At 39.3% G+C, this 20,943-nt stretch overlaps 1 protein-coding gene across 6 annotated transcripts; it reads right to left on the bottom strand.

Moving 5' to 3' along the window:
* Positions 1-585: 585 nt before the first annotated feature.
* Positions 586-19,508, bottom strand: nadka (NAD kinase a). Of its 6 annotated transcripts, none has more exons than XM_084916703.1 (12): positions 19,469-19,508; positions 17,840-18,016; positions 14,794-14,877; positions 7,231-7,360; positions 7,005-7,113; positions 6,816-6,901; positions 6,631-6,733; positions 6,343-6,485; positions 5,771-5,870; positions 3,722-3,879; positions 3,447-3,529; positions 586-3,041 (listed from the first exon to the last, which is right to left on the bottom strand). In XM_084916703.1, the coding sequence occupies exons 2-12, from the start codon at positions 17,989-17,991 to the stop codon at positions 2,894-2,896; spliced, it is 1,296 nt and encodes a 431-aa protein (XP_084772829.1). In that variant the 5' UTR covers positions 17,992-18,016; positions 19,469-19,508; the 3' UTR covers positions 586-2,893. The 6 variants fall into 6 exon arrangements, with proteins under 6 accessions (XP_084772829.1, XP_084772827.1, XP_084772826.1 ...); XM_084916701.1 differs by lacking the exon at positions 19,469-19,508 and adding an exon at positions 19,309-19,462; XM_084916700.1 differs by lacking the exon at positions 19,469-19,508 and adding an exon at positions 19,321-19,462.
* Between the last annotated feature and the right edge of the window lie 1,435 nt (positions 19,509-20,943).

Here is a 20,943-nt window from a genome sequence, read left to right as displayed (position 1 = left end):
GACCAAAAGTGAAAATCACTAATAACTTTATATTACCCACAATTCTTAGTGGATTGTTTTCAAACTTCACAACAATATACCAGGCCTTGTATTTGACCTTGACCATAATTGTCACTGCCCAAGAAACCATGTATCATATGAAATAACAGGCTGACGTCAACGTAACTTTTTAAAGTGGTCTTTTCAGTCACCTTTTACACGAGGATTTTCAGAGGAATGTTTTTGTGTATGTTAAGCCACTTAAAACTGAATCATCATGAATCATTCAAGCATAAAAAAAACACCTTATCAAAGGATAAACCGGTGTTGTCTGCACATAACAGGCAACTGGGCAAAGAAGTTGCCTGATCCATCTACTTCTCACTGAAGCCTGCACTTCACTCCATGGTGTTGGGGATCTCGAGTACCATCAGATTTTGTTCCACTGTACACCACCTGAATCGCATCCTCATCTTCAAGAAGCCTGGAGAACTACTCCCGAAGAGGAGGATGCGACTCAGGACTGTACTTAAAGTAACTCTGTGCAAATGCCCGTGATTTTAATCATATAACTGGTTTCATTTGTCGAAGCACATGATCAGACGGTTGTTGGTTAAACCTGTTTATTAAATGTTTTGGGAAAAATATCAGACTCCATATTAGAAACATTAACAAGTGTACTCATACAAAATTCCCATTTACAAAAGTGAAAAGCACTTTGAGAGTTGACAATGCTTCACAGAAGAGTCGTCAAAGCCTGGTTATCTTACTGAACTTCGCGTGTGTGTTTTTAAACTGAGATTAAACAGTTCAGACCAACATTTGAAATAATTCTGCCACCGTCCACGTCAGAAATGAGATTTTTCACTTTGTCCTGGAATGCATTTCAAGAGATATTTAACTCAGTTTGTACTTCTGTCCAATGTCACCGTGCTAGAAATTCAGTTGGATGAGCAGAACTACTAAAAGCAGATTGGTCTTCATCAGTGAAACAGAATTTACAACCAAAGAATGTAAAAAAAAAAGAAGTACTAAATAGATTTATTATCCATTAGTAATACATTAGAAACTGTTAATAAACACATGGACTTTACAAAATACATCTTATTCAAACATTACATTTATATACATACTCAAAGGTTTAAGGAATAATTAGCTGTTAGTGCTCGGGTGGTTTTTGTTTAGCGTTACAGATGAAAGCTATTCATCTTTTCACCCTGACACAGTTTGTTAAGCCAATTCACAACACATATATATTAACTTCAGGGCACTAAGCCCGAACAGACATGTAAGGCAGGCCACCTCAAAGTAATCACAAAAGGCAGCACAGGGGTAAACTGATAAGAACAGATCCAAAGTCTCACGCACAGACCATTAAACCACCCACAGCCCACAGACATTGGTCTATAAAATATACTATGGCTTAAAGCACATTTTAAAAAGCAGACTTTAAAAATACAAAGTATGAAATACGAAGACTTCCAATCTGTGTTCTCTTAGCCTGGAATGGATACCGCCTCCTAGTGTTCACCCCGTGCTTGATAGTAGAGATATTACACAATGTAATAAATGACACAAACGAGTGACAATCAAGTGCTGTGAACAGCGCAGACAAACAGTCACAATGTGGTAACAATGAGAATGCACAAAAACACAAATCTGTGATTTTTATTTTTGTTTTTAAAGTGTGGTGTAAACCTTGAAAAATATTATTTCTTTACATGAATGATACCAGTGTTTAAGGCACAGTCTGTAATGTTGTGTTGCTAGGTAGATGTACTTTAAATCTGCTCCTCCATGAGACGCAACTAAAAAAAAAAAAAACAACATTTGCCTTTCATTGATAGCATTACATCCATTTTTTTTTTTTTTTTTTTTTTACCAGAGTTGGATCTTTCCTGGAAGGTGCAACTCTGCCATCACCCCCACTGAGAGAGCTAGTTTTTACCCTGCAATCTGATTAAAAAGTGCTATGACACATCTGATAACCGCCATCTGATAACCACAACTGACCTTTTTAAGTTTCAGTACAAGATCGCTTCAAGTGTTGCGTTTCCTTTTCATTTTTAGTCAAAACACTTTGTTAACAAGCTGAAGTTTTAACTTCAAGAAAGGAGAGGTTTTCACAGCATTCAGATCCTGGAGTAATAGTGGAACCAAACTCCATTCAAAAATCCATCGTTTTAAAAGTCTTACACACCGAACGTCCAGTGGGAACATTTGGGAAATTGTATTAATGCTTCAAAGTTCACAAAGAAAAAAAATATTTATTTGGTTTAATTTTCTTTAACTAATGCTTTTAAAAATGCTCATTTGTTTTTATTTATTAAAGTCATATTTTGAATTTTAAGGGCATGTCGCAGCGTCCACATTTCAGCCAATTGCAGTCGTTACAGGAGCTTAGCTTTTTACTGTCGTGAACGAAATGTTTACCAAAAAACAAGAATGATGAAACAGTATTTTAGAAAGTAGGACTTAGTATTAGTTTTGTTTGTTTGTTTTTTTTAATTAAAGGGACCTTGTATGCTTGTCCTTATTTTCTATCATATATGCACAGTGGTACACTGGTAGAGCTTCAAACTGCTCTAAATGCTCGGTCATTTTTTTCCTTCTAGTTTTGGGTATTTATGATGTCAGTGAGAACAGACAATCCCTAACCTTCTGTTTAAAAAGCACAGCCAATCAAAAGAAAGCCGTCTTCGTGAGGGGGTGGAGGAACTAAAACTGTTGCTGTGAAGGTGGATGAAATGAGGGGCTGTAGCAACCTCGTTTTACTGAAAACTATTATAACAGATTTTTTATTTTTTTGAAGGGAGTTTGGTGAGACCTATCCGTAAAAGATGAAGAAAAAAAAAAATGGCACAGAGAACGGTCAAGCTAAAACCAAGACTTTAAGGAGACCCCGAAGAAGGCCTCAGAATTCCTCATCCTCTGAGCTGAGGTAGTTCTGCTTCTTCCTCACGTTCCAGTGTAAGCACTGGGCCAGGCTCTCGAACCAGTCATTAACCGGGTCCCGGAAGCAGATCGATGGAACGGGGAAGCAGGAAGTGGTGATGGTAATACTGGAGCAAGAATTGAAATGGAAAAAATAAATAAATAAATGAAAGGAGTTGTACTTTTTAAGGGCTGAACAAGGAAAGAAAATGTTCATTGTTTGCAGTCTCAACAAAAGAGGTGTTTGTCTTCAAACTTCCTTATAAAAAAAATAAAATAAAAAAAACAGCAGGCATTTACTGAGGAATCCTGGCAGCTCTCTTCCAATAACCAGAAAGCTGATTATGTTTTTGCTGAGTTACATAAAGGAAGAAGCTGGATCGGACTCAGGAGACATTCAGGGACTCAAGCCCATTAAGACAGGTTGATAAGGTTACATAACAAAGCCTTTAAGTGTTGAGGCAGCTGCAGGGGCGTTAAACTTATCAAGTGTGTGTCTATGTCTATATCATGGCCTCGGCATGCAGACTAACCTGTCCCCGTGGCAGATCTCTTGTCTCTTTCGTCCATCAAACGACACCCATGCTGTGTTTCTGGCGTCACATGAGAGCATTATCTGAGAGACAACGCAGAAAAAAATGCAGAAGTCACAGAAAGAACATGCTTCATCTTTTGTGTGCGTGGCGTTACCGCTCAGATTCAAACGAGATCTACTTGTACTTGTAAGACTTGCTTGTTTCTTGTTAAAACAAATAAATAATAGCAAATGCACGTGATGAATGAGCTTTTTTGGCAAGTTCGCCAGTACCTTGAGCTCCACCCCGGCCGGCACCACGATTGGTCTGAAGGAGAGAGAGTGCGGGCAGATGGGGGTGATCATGATGGCCGGGACGTTGGGATGGATCATGGAAGCTCCTGCTGCCACTGCGTACGCTGTGCTGCCTGTAGGTGTGGAGACTATCACACCTGAGTGGACAGAGATGCAAAAGCACATTTTCACTGAAGCTCAGGTACTTAATGCACTGAGCCATCAAAAGAGTGTAACGAAGGGCAAAGTTCAGCCTGCATCTCTGACTGACTGTCACCTCTTAGTAATTCTTGTGCAGAAGCTTCTAGACATTTTTCTTCCTAAAATAAAAAAGCCAAACCTTTGCAGTGACTCTTGGATATCCTTTTAACACTTAGAGTCCCAGAGAGCAGCCATTTGGCTTTTCTACCTTTAAAACCCGCCATTTCTAAATCCATTGTTTTCATTCAAATTCCATTGTTTTCATTCAAATTCCATTGTTTTCATTCAAATTCCATTGTTTGTTCTCAAATTCTGTTCTTCTCATTCAAATTCTGTTCTTCTCATTCTCATTCCATTGTTTTCATTCAAATTCTGGTCTGTTCATTCAAATTCCGTTCATTTCATTGAAATTCTGTCGTTTTCATTTTAATTCCGTTTTTTTTCCATTCTATTTCCACTGTTTTGATTCAAATTCTGTTCTGTTCATTCTAATTCCATTGTTTTCATTCAAATTCCATGGTTTTGATTCTAATTCCGTTCTGTTCATTCAAATTCCATTGTTTTCATTCAAATTCCATCATTTTTGTTCAAATTCCATTGTTTTCATTCAAATTCCATGGTTTTGATTCTAATTCCGTTCTGTTCATTCAAATTCCATTGTTTTCATTCAAATTCCATCATTTTTGTTCAAATTCCATTGTTTTCATTCAAATTCCATTGTTTTCATTCAAATTCCATCATTTTTGTTCAAATTCTGTTGTTTTCATTCAAATTCCGTTGTTTTGATTCAAATTCTGTTCTGTTCATTCAAATTCCATTGTTTTCATTCAAATTCCATTGTTTTCATTCAAATTCTGTTCTTCTCATTCAAATTCTGTTCTTCTCATTCAAATTCTGTTCTTCTCATTCAAATTCTGTTCTTTTCATTCTCATTCCGTTGTTTTCATTCAAATTCCGTTGTTTTCATTCAAATTCCATTGTTTTCATTCAAATTCAATTGTTTGTTCTCAAATTCCATTGTTTTCATTCAAATTCAATTGTTTGTTCTCAAATTCTGTTCTTCTCATTCAAATTCTGTTCTTCTCATTCTCATTCCATTGTTTTGATTCAAATTCTGGTCTGTTCATTCTAATTCCGTTGTTTTCGTTCAAATTCTTTGGTTTTCATTCCAATTCCATTGTTTTCACTCCAATTCCATTGTTTTGATTCAAATTCCGTTGTTTTGATTCAAATTCCGTTGTTTTGATTCAAATTCCATCGTTTTCGTTCAAATTCCATCGTTTTCGTTCAAATTCCGTCGTTTTCGTTCAAATTCTGTTGTTTTCATTGAAATTCTTTTGTTTTTGATCAAATTCTGTTCTTTTCTTTCAAATTCTGTTGTTTTCATTCAAATTCCGTCGTTTTCATTTTAATTCTGTTGTTTGTTTTAAACTTCCATTGTTTTCATTCAAATTCTGTTCTTTTCATTCAAATTCTGTTCTGTTCATTCAAATTCCGTTGTTTTCATTCTAATTCTGTTCTTTTCATTGAAATTCCGTTGTTTTCATTCTAATTCTGTTGTTTTCATGCAATTTCTTTTGTTTTTGATCAAATTCTGTTGTTTTCATTCAAATTCCATTGTTTTCGTTCAAATTCCATTGTTCTCAAATTCTGTTGTTTTCATTCAAATTCCGTCATTTTCATTTTAATCCTGTTGTTTTCATTCTAATTCTGTTGTTTGTTTTAATAAGCACATAGTGAAGCAAAACTGTTGTTAGCCTTATCAGCATGCAGCACTGATCTGATTTCACTGTCAGCACGCCCTGATTCTGGACGGCCTCGAAGTCTCCGCGCTCTCATGCCACTCACCATCTCCCTGCACTGTAGTAATGAGGTGTCCATCCAGGAACAGGTCTACGTTAGAGAGATAGGAGGAGGGTCCTCGGTCCACCACCACCTCATTCAGTACCTGCAGATTTGTGGGAGGGAGAAAAAAAACAATTCACACATCAAACGATTTTCAATTTGCCACAACCCCCATGTCTGCTGATATGATGTCACCCACTCGCACCACATTGTTGGATTTGTGCCAGTACAAATATTTGTCAGAAGCCATTAACCTCATACGTGCGGTCAGAGCTACATTTCGCTAATGACTCAGTTTGCTCCTGCTGCTCTTTAAACAGCAGGTTAACAGCCTGCAGGCGCCTTCTTTGAAGACGGCCGAGTCAGGACGAGCAAACTGCATTAGCGAGCCGTTTTGACCTATTTTTAGCGCGGGCTGAGGCTGCGAGGGGAGCTGGACCCTGCAGTTATGTGACAAAAACTTTTATCGGAGAACCAGAAGCTCTAACCTACAGGGGGACAATCGTCTGTGAATCTGCATTCTGCAGCAGGAACAGTTTGAATGTCTATGTCCCAATGCGAGGTGGACACATTACCTGATACTGCATGGCTTTGCGGCTACTTTCAATGTCCCCGTTGGTCAAAATGATCCCCTTTTCGTCCACCCTGGCCTTCTTTTCCCAGTTCTCTTTGAGCACCCGCACTTTCAAGCGACTTCTTAAGACAATGGCAGCGTTACCTGCAATCAGTACAAATGCTTTAAGCTTCCTTTACGGAAAATAACACACAAAAAACCTTCAGTTACGCAAAAAGAATGGAAAGATTTGTACAAGTAGGCCATACAAACATGGAGGCTGAAAGACCGGTTAGGAAACATTCATTACCTTCAATAATTTGGTTGACCTGAGACTGGTAGTTTTCAAATTTGAATGGGGTCAGAAAGCCCAGGGAACCCAGGTGGAAGGACATGACTGGTGGAACGCTCTCCTACGATGGGAGGAGACGGTTATGTTTACAGCAGCAAAAGCAAAAACGCACCGAGTGGCGGCGCGGGCGACCGGCTGAATACCTGGAAGAGCGAAGATGCGTACAGCAAAGTTCCATCTCCACCGAGACAGATGATAAAGTCTACACGGTTGGAGATGTCGTCGAGATCTAAGAGATATGTAGACAATAACTCATTTAAATCTCTTATTTTAAAAAAAGAAGAGTTATAAACACTTCATGTAACTGGATCAGAGATGACTGGTGTCCCTACCTTCTCTGAAAGTGCAGAATTTCTTTGTAACGGCCGCAAAGTTTTCATCGCCTGAAATGGCTGGGTCCTCCAGGACTTTCTTTTCCACGTAAACAATCATGCTTTTCACCTAAATGACACACGACAATCGAGAGCCTGTTATTTGTACTGGACATGCGGTATAACATTAACACTCAGCAGCTTCCCACCAACAAACGCTGCCCCCCGCCCTTCGGTTTGTGGTTACCTCGGTGAGGAACCTGCAGAGCTCTTTGAAAGGCTGTAGCAGACTGGCATCTCGGATCTTCTTGATGACAAGGACACTTTTTGGTGGTTTGTTCCACGTCAGCCTCTGGCTGGCGGGATCCTGAATGTGCCTGAACAAAGAAACAGGTCAGAACAAAGACATCGTCACTCGGTGCAAAACAGCACCGAGCTGCATCACCGGCTTACGTAAAGGGCCTGGGACGTGAGCCCCGAGATCTTAGTCAACACATCTTGTATCAGCTAACTGAAAATTCCTCTTGTTCATCGCCACTAAGGCTGCTCAGAACCTATCCAATTAGACACGTCGGCTTACTGTCTAGCTCTGCTGCCACACACTTGTGAATCTGTCTGCAGGGTTCTGACTCAACCCCATGATCATCTCGGTTATTAAAATCCTTACAAAACTGCAAAACATGCAAGAAAAAAAACCAAACAAACATCTGATTAAAACGTTAAAGTAGAAACTAACAGGACGGATGAAAATCTGAAACTCTCACAGGTTAAAAAAGAGATAAGTCTGCTGACCTGAGTTAGTTACAGCTCTGCCATACATATTAGGAACTTAATGACTCTACAATCAGCTGATTCTAGTTTCTGTACAAGCAGTTCCTATGCAAGAAGCTGGTTTTACAGCCCTGGAAATATATGCAATTAAAGTTACAAGAGTGAGAAGGCAGAAATTATTCAGGCTCCGTCACCAGTAGCATAACTGCACAGTCACACACTGTTTTTTTTTTTTTTTTTTTTACATTTTCATATAAGAGCTTTTTAAAATCCTTCCTTATTGATTTTAATCAAACCGCATCTACACATTTCAGTAAATCCTTTAATAAACGTTTGGATCAAACCACTAAAGCCGCTTAAAATGCATGATACAATAGGAGTATTATGCACCAACCGAGCATTAGCTTTGAAACAAAATGAACATTAATTAGCTTAGCATCAGCATGACTTTTTGTGGGGCCTCATTACAGTCAGGTGGCTAAATTACCGAGAGGAATAGATGTTCACAGAACAACTTCTCCCTTATCTGTTATCAATAAAACTTCAACATTTCAATTTCAGCTATGGTACGAGCGTAGACCTCAGGAATGAAATAAAATCATGCAGCTATCCTGGTGCAAAAACTTCCAAAACTACTGATGACAAGATTCAGCGCATTCATGGATACAGTTGGACATGCAAACACATACAAAAATGAATAATTAGTAAGTAATGCATTAACCTACACGAGTATTTCTGTGAAATCAGCACTGAATGTGTGGGTGACCACAGGAATCAAAGTACCAAATCATATCTGTGTTGCTGAAGTTGTTCCATCAGCCTATAACGGTTCTTCCCTCCGTGAGTGTGTTGAGACCTTACATCTCTACATATAGTTTACAGCTTTCTGTCAACAGCAAATGCACATGACCTGCTATTTTTTTTTTTTTAATACTAAAAATTTGGAAGTTGCAGCAACAACCACACTGACCCGCTTTCTCACTTCTTCTGAATCAATGTCACAGGAATCAACGCAATAGATTGACTCAACATCCTCAAAGCTTTAATCCTCACCCGAGGACATATTACATGCTTCTAAAACAGCTGCCACACTGTTAAAGCAACACACTCCTACTAACCCCATATGATAAAACAGTGACCAGTGTTTAAAAACCCCCCCAAAAAACCCCCACAGCAAACACACCTACGAAACTCCCACCATAACAGATGAAAAAGCAGTGACACATTCAGTTCCCCTTTCTTTAAAAAAAAAAAAAAAAACCCTAAAATGACGTAAAGACAAAATACCCCCAAACTCAAAATTAGAACAATCACAGATTACTTACAAAGGCTGTGAGGGCTGGTACATTCTTTAAAACAAGAGGACTAGTTACATGTAGTAAAACATTTCGAATGATTTGGCTCTGACTGACCCGAACACACACACACGTGTCCAAACATCTAAAACTGAGCAGTGCAGGCCTGCTTTCAAACACAATCACATGAGACAAAAGCAAAACATCATTAGCATTTGAAGCAGCGACAAGCTGTGATCCATTCATGGACAGTTTCTCCTCTGACCACCTCAAAGCACGCTCAGCCTGACCTTCCCCTTTCAATCAGTAAGCCCGGCACACGTAAACAACAACTTTTAAATGTTTATTTTTGTTACCGAGCCGCAAAAAAAAAAAAAAAGTGGAATTCTCTGTCTAAACTTAAGAAGCTGTTTAATATTACATACACTGCAGGTCACTGCAGTGCAACTCTCTGAACATCTGTCTGGCAGCGGTGGCATGCCAGTTAATATTTCACCTATTGAACACAGAAGATGCTAGAAAGCCTTCTCACCATTTCCAGACCCTGTTCTCGCTGTGGCTCGCGGGAGCGTCCTGCAGTACACACTGGTTGAACTTCATAACTGTACACATGTAACGGAGATGCTGCTTCAGGATGACTCAGCTGGAGAACGGGGCTCTGTCGTCGTGGCCCGTTCTGACAAAACAGTTCATTCCGCTTCTAACTACTTCCTTGAAAGCTGCACATTATAGCAGCTGAATCAGTTTGCTTCCTGAAGTCCAGTCGCGAGTCAGCCACCGGCAGTCTGAGAGGCTGGAAGTGTCTCCATGCGCTGAAAACAACTAACAACAACAAGCAGCAACGCCACCCCTGCTGATGGATCCTCTGTGGCTATATTTGGCCCAGCGAGGACTTAACACTAAACCTTCCTGTTGCATTCTGCTGCTGAATCAGACCTCTCACTCATCTTAAAGTTGACTTCATCGCAGACTCCGCCCACTCTGCTGTACTGAACCCGCCCATTTCTGGGAAGGACCTTCCTTGTCAGACAGGTGTGACTATCTCAAACACTGAAACCACGCCGGTAGAACTCGGAGCTCATAGACCTGGTACAATGCAATGAAAGGCCTCTTAGACCAATGGGCATGACAGATGACTAATGTGATCTGTCAGCTTAAGAAAGGAAACAATCAAACACATCAACTGAGCTTTTGTTAGGAAATTATGCAATTCTGGGTTATGGTATTACACCAGGATCTATTTGAAATTCCTCATGCTCTACGGTAAGCAGAGAGAGAGACTTAAACAATATGGGCTTTATTGAGAGGATACACATTATAGCATAAAAATCAAATTTCACACATGATATAATGGGAACCTACAGTGTGACTGTAACAGGAAACACAAATAAGTCACAAACCCAGTAAGAAGTTGCCTCCAGACATTAGCCGTCCTTAGTCTCCCCGCTGACATTTTCACATCAGTGTGCATTTATATAATTAGAAAAGCCTGAGCTGAGTCAAAGTTTATGAATAGTACCTGCTGTAAAATATTTTTGGGGCATTTCTGGGAGTCCTTTAGAAAGGTTTTAGTGGAAGATTGAGGATGATCACTAACATTACAGTAAATTTCTATAAAGCAAACAAACAAAAAACCCAACTAATTTGAACTCTTCTTATTCTCTGCACGCTTGATTTGGCCCGTTTTTGCAACAGATGCCCTTCCTGACAACCCTAAATGGATTTGTGTCTCCTCCCACAATCACAAATGTGTAAATCACTACACCTGTTCACTGGTATGCTAGTAATGCACACTCTGTATGAGAAGCATGGACTTCTTATCTCTGCTTGTGTGAACTGATCACGCTTGGTGCATCTCATTGGGCTTTACCTCAAAATAATATATTAAACATATTGTCACTACCATTCGGCCACTCTGGATAATTAAGTAGTTTTGATCACAAGGAATTAAACTACTTGTAGATTTAATAAAAGGCCAGGTTTAATTTGGTTCGATTAAATCTCTACTTAGTGGGAAAAATTTAACATAAGTTCTGATTATGTTTTAGCACATGTAGGCATGACATAAGCACTCTGTGTGCATTCAGCGGTACTTTGGATTTGACTACAGTTGCCTCAGCTCTCGTCTTTCAAGTGGAAGTCAACAAAGCAATGAGGCACAACACAGAACAAAGGGAGTAACATGGCTGGTCTTCAGAACAATGCACTGTGAAGTTTTCAGGGTGTATTTAGGGTGTCGGGTATCAATGTGGCCACATGTGTCTGCAGTTCCCCGAAACAAGCCAACAATGAGTGAAACAAGGCTGCATCCATCTGCTTTGAAAACTCTCACAGCCACACCCTTCCACAGAGAGTGATCTAAGAGGCGAGTTTCCAGTTAGGAAGGTCTAAACTGGTGCTACTTTACCTTTAATCACATTTCCTTCTTCCTACTGCCCTAAAGCATAGCACCTACTGGTCACAGCAGCTGAGGGTCCACAGTAGGTGCAAACATTACACTTGTAAACACTGAATATGTGAAACCAAGTTATCCTGAAAAGAACTACAGTGCAGCCTTTGGAATAAAGATAGTCTGGTTTTGCTACTTTTAACCTGTCGAGCAGCTTTAAGGGAGCTAATCTGCCTGAACAAACGCAGACACTTATGTGACTGATCGAGTCAAGAGATCAACAGTTTGAATGCCAAGACTCTTTCATAACTGCAGCACGATGAGTGATCTAGGGTACAATCAAATAAGGTGACTCGTGTATATGACAGTGATGCCACAGTGACTGTAAGAAACAAGTAGTGCTGACGCCTTGAACGACATTATCAAAATATGTTGGATTGCATGCAATCTTTTATGCGTAGAAACTACTGGATTCCTGTACATGAAAGTTGAAAAGGTAATTCCTTTGCAAATTGGTGAGCATCCAAGATTTGAGGAAACTTTGGCTTTTTTTAAAAAAAATGTATCAACAAAAAAAATGACCAAAAGACTGACAGCAGAAAAGATGGACGCAACCACGGCGACATCACCCAATCTGAAGCCTTGACATAATCGGTCCTGCCGCCTTCATCTTTGGTTGCAAACAACAGGATGTGACAAAAAGGGGCAGGAATGACCACAAAGCTCCTATGCTTATTCGCTAATGACTGATCACCTTTTGGCCAGTGAGTGTGTAGATAACACTATTTTGAAACATAATGACAAGGATTTACAACAGACAGACTCCCTCTTCTTTTTTTTTCTTTTTTTTTTAATTGAGTGGGACGTTAAACAAGTGACCGAGCCCATAAACTCGTTAGGAAAGCGTTACGTTTTCCCACAGACGTCTATAGGACCACAAAGCTTTTTGCAGCCACAGCTATGACCATTTTTTGACCTTCAGGTAGAATGCAGGTTTAAGACACTTACACTCTGGCTGTGTTTGTGTTTTATATGGTTTATGCTTGTGTCCATGAAACCAGCCATTACCACAAGAACATAAGAAAAAAAAGAAAAGCATGCTGTTGCAAGTTGTGTTACTAAATAGTCAATTAAAATCATTTTTAATGTTTATGGAGGCTCAGAAAGACACACAACGGTCAAACGGTAACAGCTTAAACATAGTGAAAGTGTCACATAGCCAAGCAATTATAAAGTTTAGCAATGTGAAAGTGACCCATAACTCTTCTCTTATTCTAGGTATTGTGCTCAACACACAGGACACAAAGAACAGTGAGGCTATTTTCAGCCACATGAGAAGAACTGAACAGAAATCATTGTTGTTATGCTCAATCTAAACAGTTGTAAAAGTCATTATTCGAACCTTCACGTTCCCTTCTTTCTATTTAACAACGCAACACAGCGTTCTTCGATGTTACATGTTGTGTTTAAAGGTAGATGCGCAGCAGGACACTCACTTATCATCCAGACACGGCAACCGAGAAATTTATGAGGCCAAACAATCAAACACTCTTAAGTAGTCAAGACACATGACCTTAAACGTCAAATCAAGCATGGACTGATCTGAGGTTAAAATTAAAAAAAAAAAAAAAAAAAAAAGAATCTCTCAAACCTGCAGCTAGTCTGCACTTTTTGCTTTTCTAAATCTGCATTTCACAGCACACTAAACCCAACGTGCCTCTGACAGATTTGTCAGACAGATTCAAAAAAAGGAAAGCAGATGCGCTGATGTGATCCAACGTGATGTGTGATTATCACGAAGCACCCAAACACTAATAACCAAGCCCTATTTAGAATGAAATCACTGATGACAAATTAATAAACGCCAACACAACAATGAAGAATAATGTTAGTGTAATGATAAAGCTCATTTTGGATTCAAGGTTCCACTTTAAGCACTGAAACCGGCTGATAAAGACTAGACGTGAAGTACCACACGATGTGCAACATGCTGCGTTTACACTTGGAAGTTAGAAAAGAGGAAATTGGCACATTTACATTGAAGACTTGTTCTCATAAACTGATTATTTTAAAGAAGTGTATGATAATGATTTTTAAGCTTTGTTAACTAGTTTTACAGCAAAATTGCACTGGAGTTCAGAAACAATGGAGTATGTCAGTCATGACGCCTACAAATGCTTAACAGTATGGTTTGCATTTTTTCTACACTTGTTTCCTCATACTGGCGTGTCCTGCACAATGTGGACAACTGATCAAGTTACTGATTAGTTAGTATGCACGTGGTCTTCAATCTTGTGCAGAACATTTAGCTAATCATTGTTAAAGGCGTTGGCTAAAAAAAATAAAAAATATTCGGCACGTTGGAGTATGTGCTGCATGTGCACGCGTTCAACGACCTGAGCTCTGAGGAATTTACCTGCTTTTGAAGATCAGCATGAAAACAGCCTCAGAGCATCAAACTCAGCTCAGGGTTTATTCTAGATTTAAAGTAAAACCTGACTCTAAACATGGAAATCTAAAGTGACTGTGCATTAGCAGTCAGCTGTATTAGCCCTACTTTGCTTGTGTTAAATCTGTCTTAAAGGATTAAAAACAGTTCTACTCTTTCATTTATTTATTTTTTAACTGAACAGAAATGCATTTCTGTTTTTTGTTTAAAAAAAAAAAAAAAGTGTAGAGTAGATCTATATGGGTCATTTAAAAAAAAAAAAAAAAAACAATAACTGAAATGATGTGTACTTTATGACACTATGGTGTTGCTTTTATTACCAATACTGAGCTCACAGCACTTTCTTAGTGACAATCACTTATTTCAGATTATTTTTCTTTGTGCCTCTCCAAAAAAGGCCAGAAAAACAGACTCTGCTGCTGCTTTAGCTAGGCCTTAAAATCATCCAGATCTGAAAGGACTTGCAAAAGTTCAGATGGCACAAGTCTCACCGTGATGCTAAAAAGCTCCTTTATAGCCTTTAACGCTAATTTGACTGCAGAATTCAGACCCATTGTGCTACGAAAACTACACAAAATTGCAAGACTGACATGCTAGATTAGCGTCAAAGTTAACTACAGGATTGCATAACTGAAGGTAAAAGAACTGGTCCAAAAGTTGACCACTCATGTCCTTATTGGCTATTGCACATAAGGACATTAGCAACACTGCTCCAAAACCCTTTACAGGCCCAACCGGATTTCAAAGCAATGACATGATGCTTTGTTGTACAGGTGGGTTTTAGTGATGCAAAGACACACTAAACTCACTACTGTTCACTGTACAATGACTCACACTGAAACTAAAGCTTAGGAATGACTTCCAAAGGTGGACAACAATAAAAAAAACTCTCCCTGTTTGACTTACATTACTGCATGTGGGTTCTGGAGCATGCATGCCTTGGGGCCGAATGTCGTCACAGGGCTTGGTCCATGAAGTGATTGAGTCCTCCTAAAAGAGAGGATAAAAAACATTCGCATGTAAACACAGCAAGTAGTTGGGCAAGAACGCAAATGAAGACTCCAAGGCATTTTAAAATGATCTCATCTTGTTCGAACTGCGCATAAGTTGACCCCACAACCTCTTCTACTGTCATCTGCTCGTTTACAGGAAACTGGAAGCTGAGCTCAAGACCAGACAATGTCACTCACCCTTTGATGCCGATGCTAGTCTCTAGAAATTCCCAAGTTACCAACTCTTTTTGTCAAAGTTTTCACCAAATAAATTACACTTTTAATTTCAGTTTTCAAGACAAAAAAAGAAAAAAAAAAAAAGGGGGAAGCGAAACAAAGGCTGTTGGAGACGTCTACAAAACAGAAGCGGAAGTTCAGAATTTACAGAATTCACAAATCAGCCGATATTTGCTTATTTTGTGTCTACTTAGCTTCGACACACCACTAGAGTCTCTATTTGTGTCACTGCGTCGATCTGGAAACCTTTCACTTGATAGGTGAAAGTGTAAACTGTGGCGCTACAGCCCAGTGCTTGAAATGTTCTTTGTTCAGATTTAGACTTTTTTGGGGCGTCTGTTTGTCGTAGGTGCAGTGTTAACAGTGCATCGGTGAAATTAAGCCCGACAAGCTGTTTTATAAGCCTTACTTGTCCACTTACTTACTCTGGAGCTCACAGAAATCTGCTTTCTGTGCAGTGGAAAAAATGAAAATCTTAAGCACCTGTCTGTATTAGGCTTTGTTAACGCATTGTGACTGGAGTGTGGGGTCAAAAGGTCAGCGGTGGCGTTCACTGACGGCACAAACGCAGCCTTCATGCTGAATCACTCAGTCAACAAATCCTCTTAGCCGTCTCACTCTGTGAATGCACCATCTGCCGTTTACGCGCTCTTAAAGCTGCACTGAACGATATTTTCATACAAACATGTAAAGAAACTAACGCGCAACGCCAGAGACGCTGCTCACACTGTCAAAAGCACTTACAGTTATCACCAAGTCTGCAACTCTACGGAGTCTGCTGCTCTTGTTTCGCTCACTGCTTTGGTATTTGTCAGAACGCCAAAAAACTGGAGTCCAATGGGATGATGTGGAGAAAAGGCAAATGTTTTAAAGTGACAGCAGTTTGATCAACGGTAAGCAGTCGTGAGCTTGTTTTAGGGTCATTTTTCCCTCCAGTGCAGAAAAAACAAAAAGTAATGCAACTTTAAGACTTTTACATTCACCAAATGAGCAGAGGGAAAAAGAGAAGAGAAATAAAAAGATGAAGCTCTGACACTAAAGTACAAAAACAGAGTAAAGCTGTGTGTACACTGGATTTGTGGTGGTAGCAAACAGAGAGCATAAAAAGTAAATGGCATTTAGTGACTTCAAGCAACTATGGGCAAAAAGACTGCTCAGGCCAGTCTCAGGTGAGAGACTGAAGAGACTACCAATGAGACTTAAGTATATCATTGATTGACATGTGACCAAACATAAGGCCAGGGGGACAGAATTGGCCTGGAAGGCTTTGGAAAATGCTTTACAGCTTTTCCTACTGACAAAGACCTCCACATGACCACTCATACCACACCAAACTAGTTAAGTGTTAGATAAACAATTAAATAATAGAAAGGTTCTCTATTATAGAAATCTATTGTTTTTAGTTTTTATTTTTTTTATAGTGGGTCCAAAAAGATTCTGTGAATTAACCAAAACCGAGACTTGCTGCTAAAACTGTACTTGACCTCTGACTAAATGTTTAGTTAAAGGGCAGTTTCACTGGTCCGGCCCACTTGAGATCTAAATGAGCTGTATCTGACCCACGATGTAAAATGAGTTTGACATCCTTGCATTAGACGGTCACCTAGGTTACCAGAGCCTACAACGGTTACCAGAGCCTACAACGTCCCCAAGCAACCAGCTGTGTACGTAAGCTTTAGTTCTGCGTAACTTCTCGAGCAATCTGAGAATGTATCAATATTTCAGTCCAGCACTGGATCACAGTGCAGGAGGAGTCTCAACATTTTTTTAAAACCACTCCAACAGAAGATATTGTATTGCGTTGTATTAGTAAAATAATACACAGATATCAAACTGTGATCAGCTTATCGTAAGCTCTGGTCTTATTGTAAGCTTTTAACTAAACTCACGTTAGTTACTTTTCAGCCAAGGAGGTCCACTTCACTTTTTGCTTTTTACAACCCACAAATATCACTACAATGAAAAGGGTCCTTTCCAAATTAGGATAAATTCCTCCTAAATCTTAATGCTTCTGAAAAAAAACCTTGCAACATGAACAGTTAGCAAACCAAAGAAGTTTTAAACATCCTGTTTCCGTGAAGTCAGATACCCACACAAATCCATTTCACAAAAGTCTCAGCTGCTGCAACTGTGATTGTGTCTCAACATTTTCCAATCTGCTTACAAGGTGGTAGCGCAGTAATGCAATCAGGTTAACCAATCAAGTTAACTGATTGCATTACTGGACTATAGTCATGGCAACATGGACCATTTAAAAAAAACATCTGGATGTTTCAGGCTGAACACTTGGCATCGTTACATGTAGCGGGCCTCTTCATAGCTGTTTGTATCTGTGTATGTGTGTGACAGAGTTACTGCAAATTTAGTGAGCAGCAATGAATTAATATCTTGACCTTTATAGCAACGCTCTGTATGAAAGTGAGCTGACCAACTGAACAACAACTTAAAGCATATTGGAACCTAAATCCAGTAAGCACTGGTTTGTTTGCTTACAGGTTAGTCTGCACCAGTCTCTGATAAGCAGGAGGTTTTGACCAGTGAATCAGCAATTTTTCACTCACACTCACACGACCATAACCCTAAGGAAAGATAAAAATGAGGGGTTGAAGTTATAAGTAATACTGTTCTTCTGACTTTGCACTTTAAACATGGCTCATTACCACCTTAAAAAAAAAGAAAAGAAAAAGATAAAATCAAGTTTCATGTGTGGACAACTGCTTTACCTGTATTCAAAGGAGGTGCTGGCTGAGGAAGTGCTCAAGCTGCGGACTTTTCTGTTTCTTCGAGTCAGGTTGCGGGCAGGCACCTCCCCTCCATCACAGGTGGAGCAGGAGTATGGGGCCGATTCCACTCGCACGTCCTTTCCGCCCTCCATCTCACACAGCCAGGCTGGAGGTAAACTGACATGACACAGCAATCTTTTGTGAGTAGAGCGATCAGGTGTCACACTTTGCGTGACACCTGATATATGATCTGTATAATATACAGGATATAAACTGCGACAAAGGAATGAAAACTAAGTGACAATAAATGCTGGGAGATGATGCACAACTGTGTGAGGCTGGTCGAAGATGATTTTCAAAGCCTTTTGTTCAAGTTATTTTGAATGTGAGAAAATACAACAGTATGTGTGTTTCTCACAATCGGCTCAGAATCAAAAGAAATGTGCCAATTTATGTATTCATCCCCACTGACACCCAAAGAAAATTATCACACAAAAGAGCTGCTGAAATAACATTTAATCGCAGCCTTAACAGATACAGGGACTATAGCATAAGAACTTAAAAATAGACTATAGCTAGTAATATTTACCTAGTGAAAGAGCTGGCAAAGTTGCACACATAAAATATATTTGTTCTTCAATTTCTAAATGCCAAATTTTTTAATTTGCGCCCTCTCCCCTCAATCACACTCCTCCCATGAGGTGTATCAACAGCAATGAGTTTGTCCTGATCTGCTCACTCTGTTCATTAACACCCTAGCAACCATTAATCAGCTCAGCTGGCAGAAACAACCCCGGCTCAGTGTATTGGCTGCATGCGCCAAACTTCATGTAATAAAACCAGCTTTTGTACTGATGGTCCAAAGAGGCAAAAACTTACAGAACATCATTCCACCTATTATATACATAAAGAAAACACGAGCGAGTCTACAGCTCGGGTCACATAAAATCCACTGACGCGCTCAAATATTTCTATTCATTTTATTTTATTCTATTTCTATCGATCTTACAGATTACATCTCCCAGTAACCGGCGTTCACCAAATTACATAAGGGTTACTATGCACTCTTTTCTAAATCGATATTAAATTGAAATAAAAGTTTTTGTCCAAACAGTAAAAACTTCAAGTTATGCCAAAATTAAGCTTCAACTAAATTATATTGGCTAAAGTTTTTTCCTTACCGTCAGCCAGCTAGAGAAAAAGATGCAACCTAGCTTACACAGGTTAATGTTTATCTTGCGCTTAACAGCCTCGTCTTTGCTCTCTTTGTGATTTATCACTTTTCTAATGGTCGAACTGTCCCGTGTGGTCTACAACAGGACCTCCACCGACTTGCCTGACTATATAAACGGATGAATGGTGGCGACCACAGATATATCCCCGGTTAGGCAACTGAGCTAGTTCCCAAGCTAAGCTAGCAGTTAGCCGTCCTGATCACAGAGCGTCACATCATCCAGCTGCACGGCTACCTTTTTACTCACAACGTCACGGGAGACGACGCAAATCTGGCGCGCGGCAAAATCCCGCAGGATCAGAACTTCACCATTATTATTCGCTTTGATAATAATATAGTTACACCATCTCACTACTCAGGAATCAACAATCGCCTCGCAACTTCCTCATACTGACCATCCAATCACGGGCTCCCTCTGCGCCGACGTCAAATTGGACTACCACTCCAGGCTGCAGCACCACATGTTATAGATACAGCATTCAGATTATATCACAGGAGCAAACTATTAAGTAACTACATTGTAGGTAAAAAATTATACGGCAAAGACATAAAGATATAGCTGCTGCATGAATTAAGGGATTATTTTGGATTAATGATTCCACTAAAGCCTCCAGGCTTAAATTTCTATCACCCCTCATAATGATTAAACCGCAAAATAACCTTTATTCAGCTTTATTCTGTTTCTTTCCATTAAACAGTACTGTGCGGAAAAAAAACATCCCTCATTTCTTTTATATTTTGCTTACATGGAACTAGACTCTCCTTGTCATTTTTGAAAATGGTCTTTAGCAATGGTTCTGGTCTTTCAAGGTTTTTCTTTGGGCATTACTTTATTTACTCATTTTCCAGTCCGCGTACCTCACCATTTTGACAGATGTTGATTTTTTGTTTTGTTTTTTAGCCATTTAACATTCATATAGTCATTCAGCAATAAAAAAAAAAAAAGCTACCTTACTTGAGGGATGTACCAGGTGATTCTCAATTAGCTATTATCTGAAAAGTTAACATGCAGCATGGTGTGCATGGTGTCTTTAAAAGAACAGAGGAACGTGGACAAGTGGGAGAGAAATGATAATCCTTCAGCAAATGAACAGTGTCTGAAAGTTGTGTCTTTAACAAATAGAAAAATCCAATCTGGTAAAGGAGAAATGGTCTCGGTGGAAGGGTGGCTGTTAAGAATCCATTTTTAAGGAAGTGAAACGGGGAGAAAAGACTTGATACAGAACAGAACAAAAGCCAGCCAACATCCAAACCACAGCTTTGAATGTGCTTCAAGAATCCCATAGAATTCAGCCTATTCCTGAAGATTACTTAAAGAAATTACAAAAACGTATAATATTGACTTTCAAGCTCATTAGAATTGTACAAACTCCGGTTTTGCCTTATTTCCGTGTATGTTTGAAACATGTTTCAAAAATCGCTGCACCCATTTCCCATTTTCTTAGAAAAATATGAAGAAATGAGGTGTGGCTCAAGACTTTTGCACAAAAACAAAAAATAAAGAATACTGTGGCAATTGTTACACACTTCAGTGTGCTTCAGTCAATCAGTACAACTTTACAGAGGTGGGAAATAACGGAGTACAAATACTAGAATTCACATTACTTTACCTAACTTTATGTTACTTAGGTTTAACATGTTTGAGGAAAATTTTTATTTCCATCAAACATCATTGAGCCTAAATGGAGGGAACAATAACACAGAAAAGACAATGCTGTTGGTGTAGCCATCACCGGAGCTTATCACATATGCAGAGATAAAATACAAAAAACAACAACATATAATTTATGCATCATTCGCAGCACTATACTTACCAGTGGCTAAAGTGGAGCCTGTGTTGTACTTCAGGATCTGGTTCGCACTACAGAGA

This window comes from Perissodus microlepis, chromosome 20, assembly GCF_051167445.1.
Source record: "Perissodus microlepis isolate ML-2025 ecotype Zambia chromosome 20, ASM5116744v1, whole genome shotgun sequence".
Lineage (NCBI taxonomy): Eukaryota > Metazoa > Chordata > Actinopteri > Cichliformes > Cichlidae > Perissodus > Perissodus microlepis.
Note: the sequence above shows the minus strand (reverse complement) of the source record. Positions and strands in the feature narration are given on the sequence as shown.

Coding starts and splice junctions, on each gene's coding strand:
- nadka (XM_084916703.1), bottom strand. CDS start 17,991: ATGGAGGGCGGAAAGGACGTGCGAGTGGAATCGGCCCCATACTCCTGC. Junction 6,486..6,630: donor GGTCAACCAAATTATTGAAG/GTAATGAATGTT, acceptor TACTGATTGCAG/GTAACGCTGCCATTGTCTTA. Junction 3,042..3,446: donor GAGATCTGCCACGGGGACAG/GTTAGTCTGCAT, acceptor TTCTTGCTCCAG/TATTACCATCACCACTTCCT.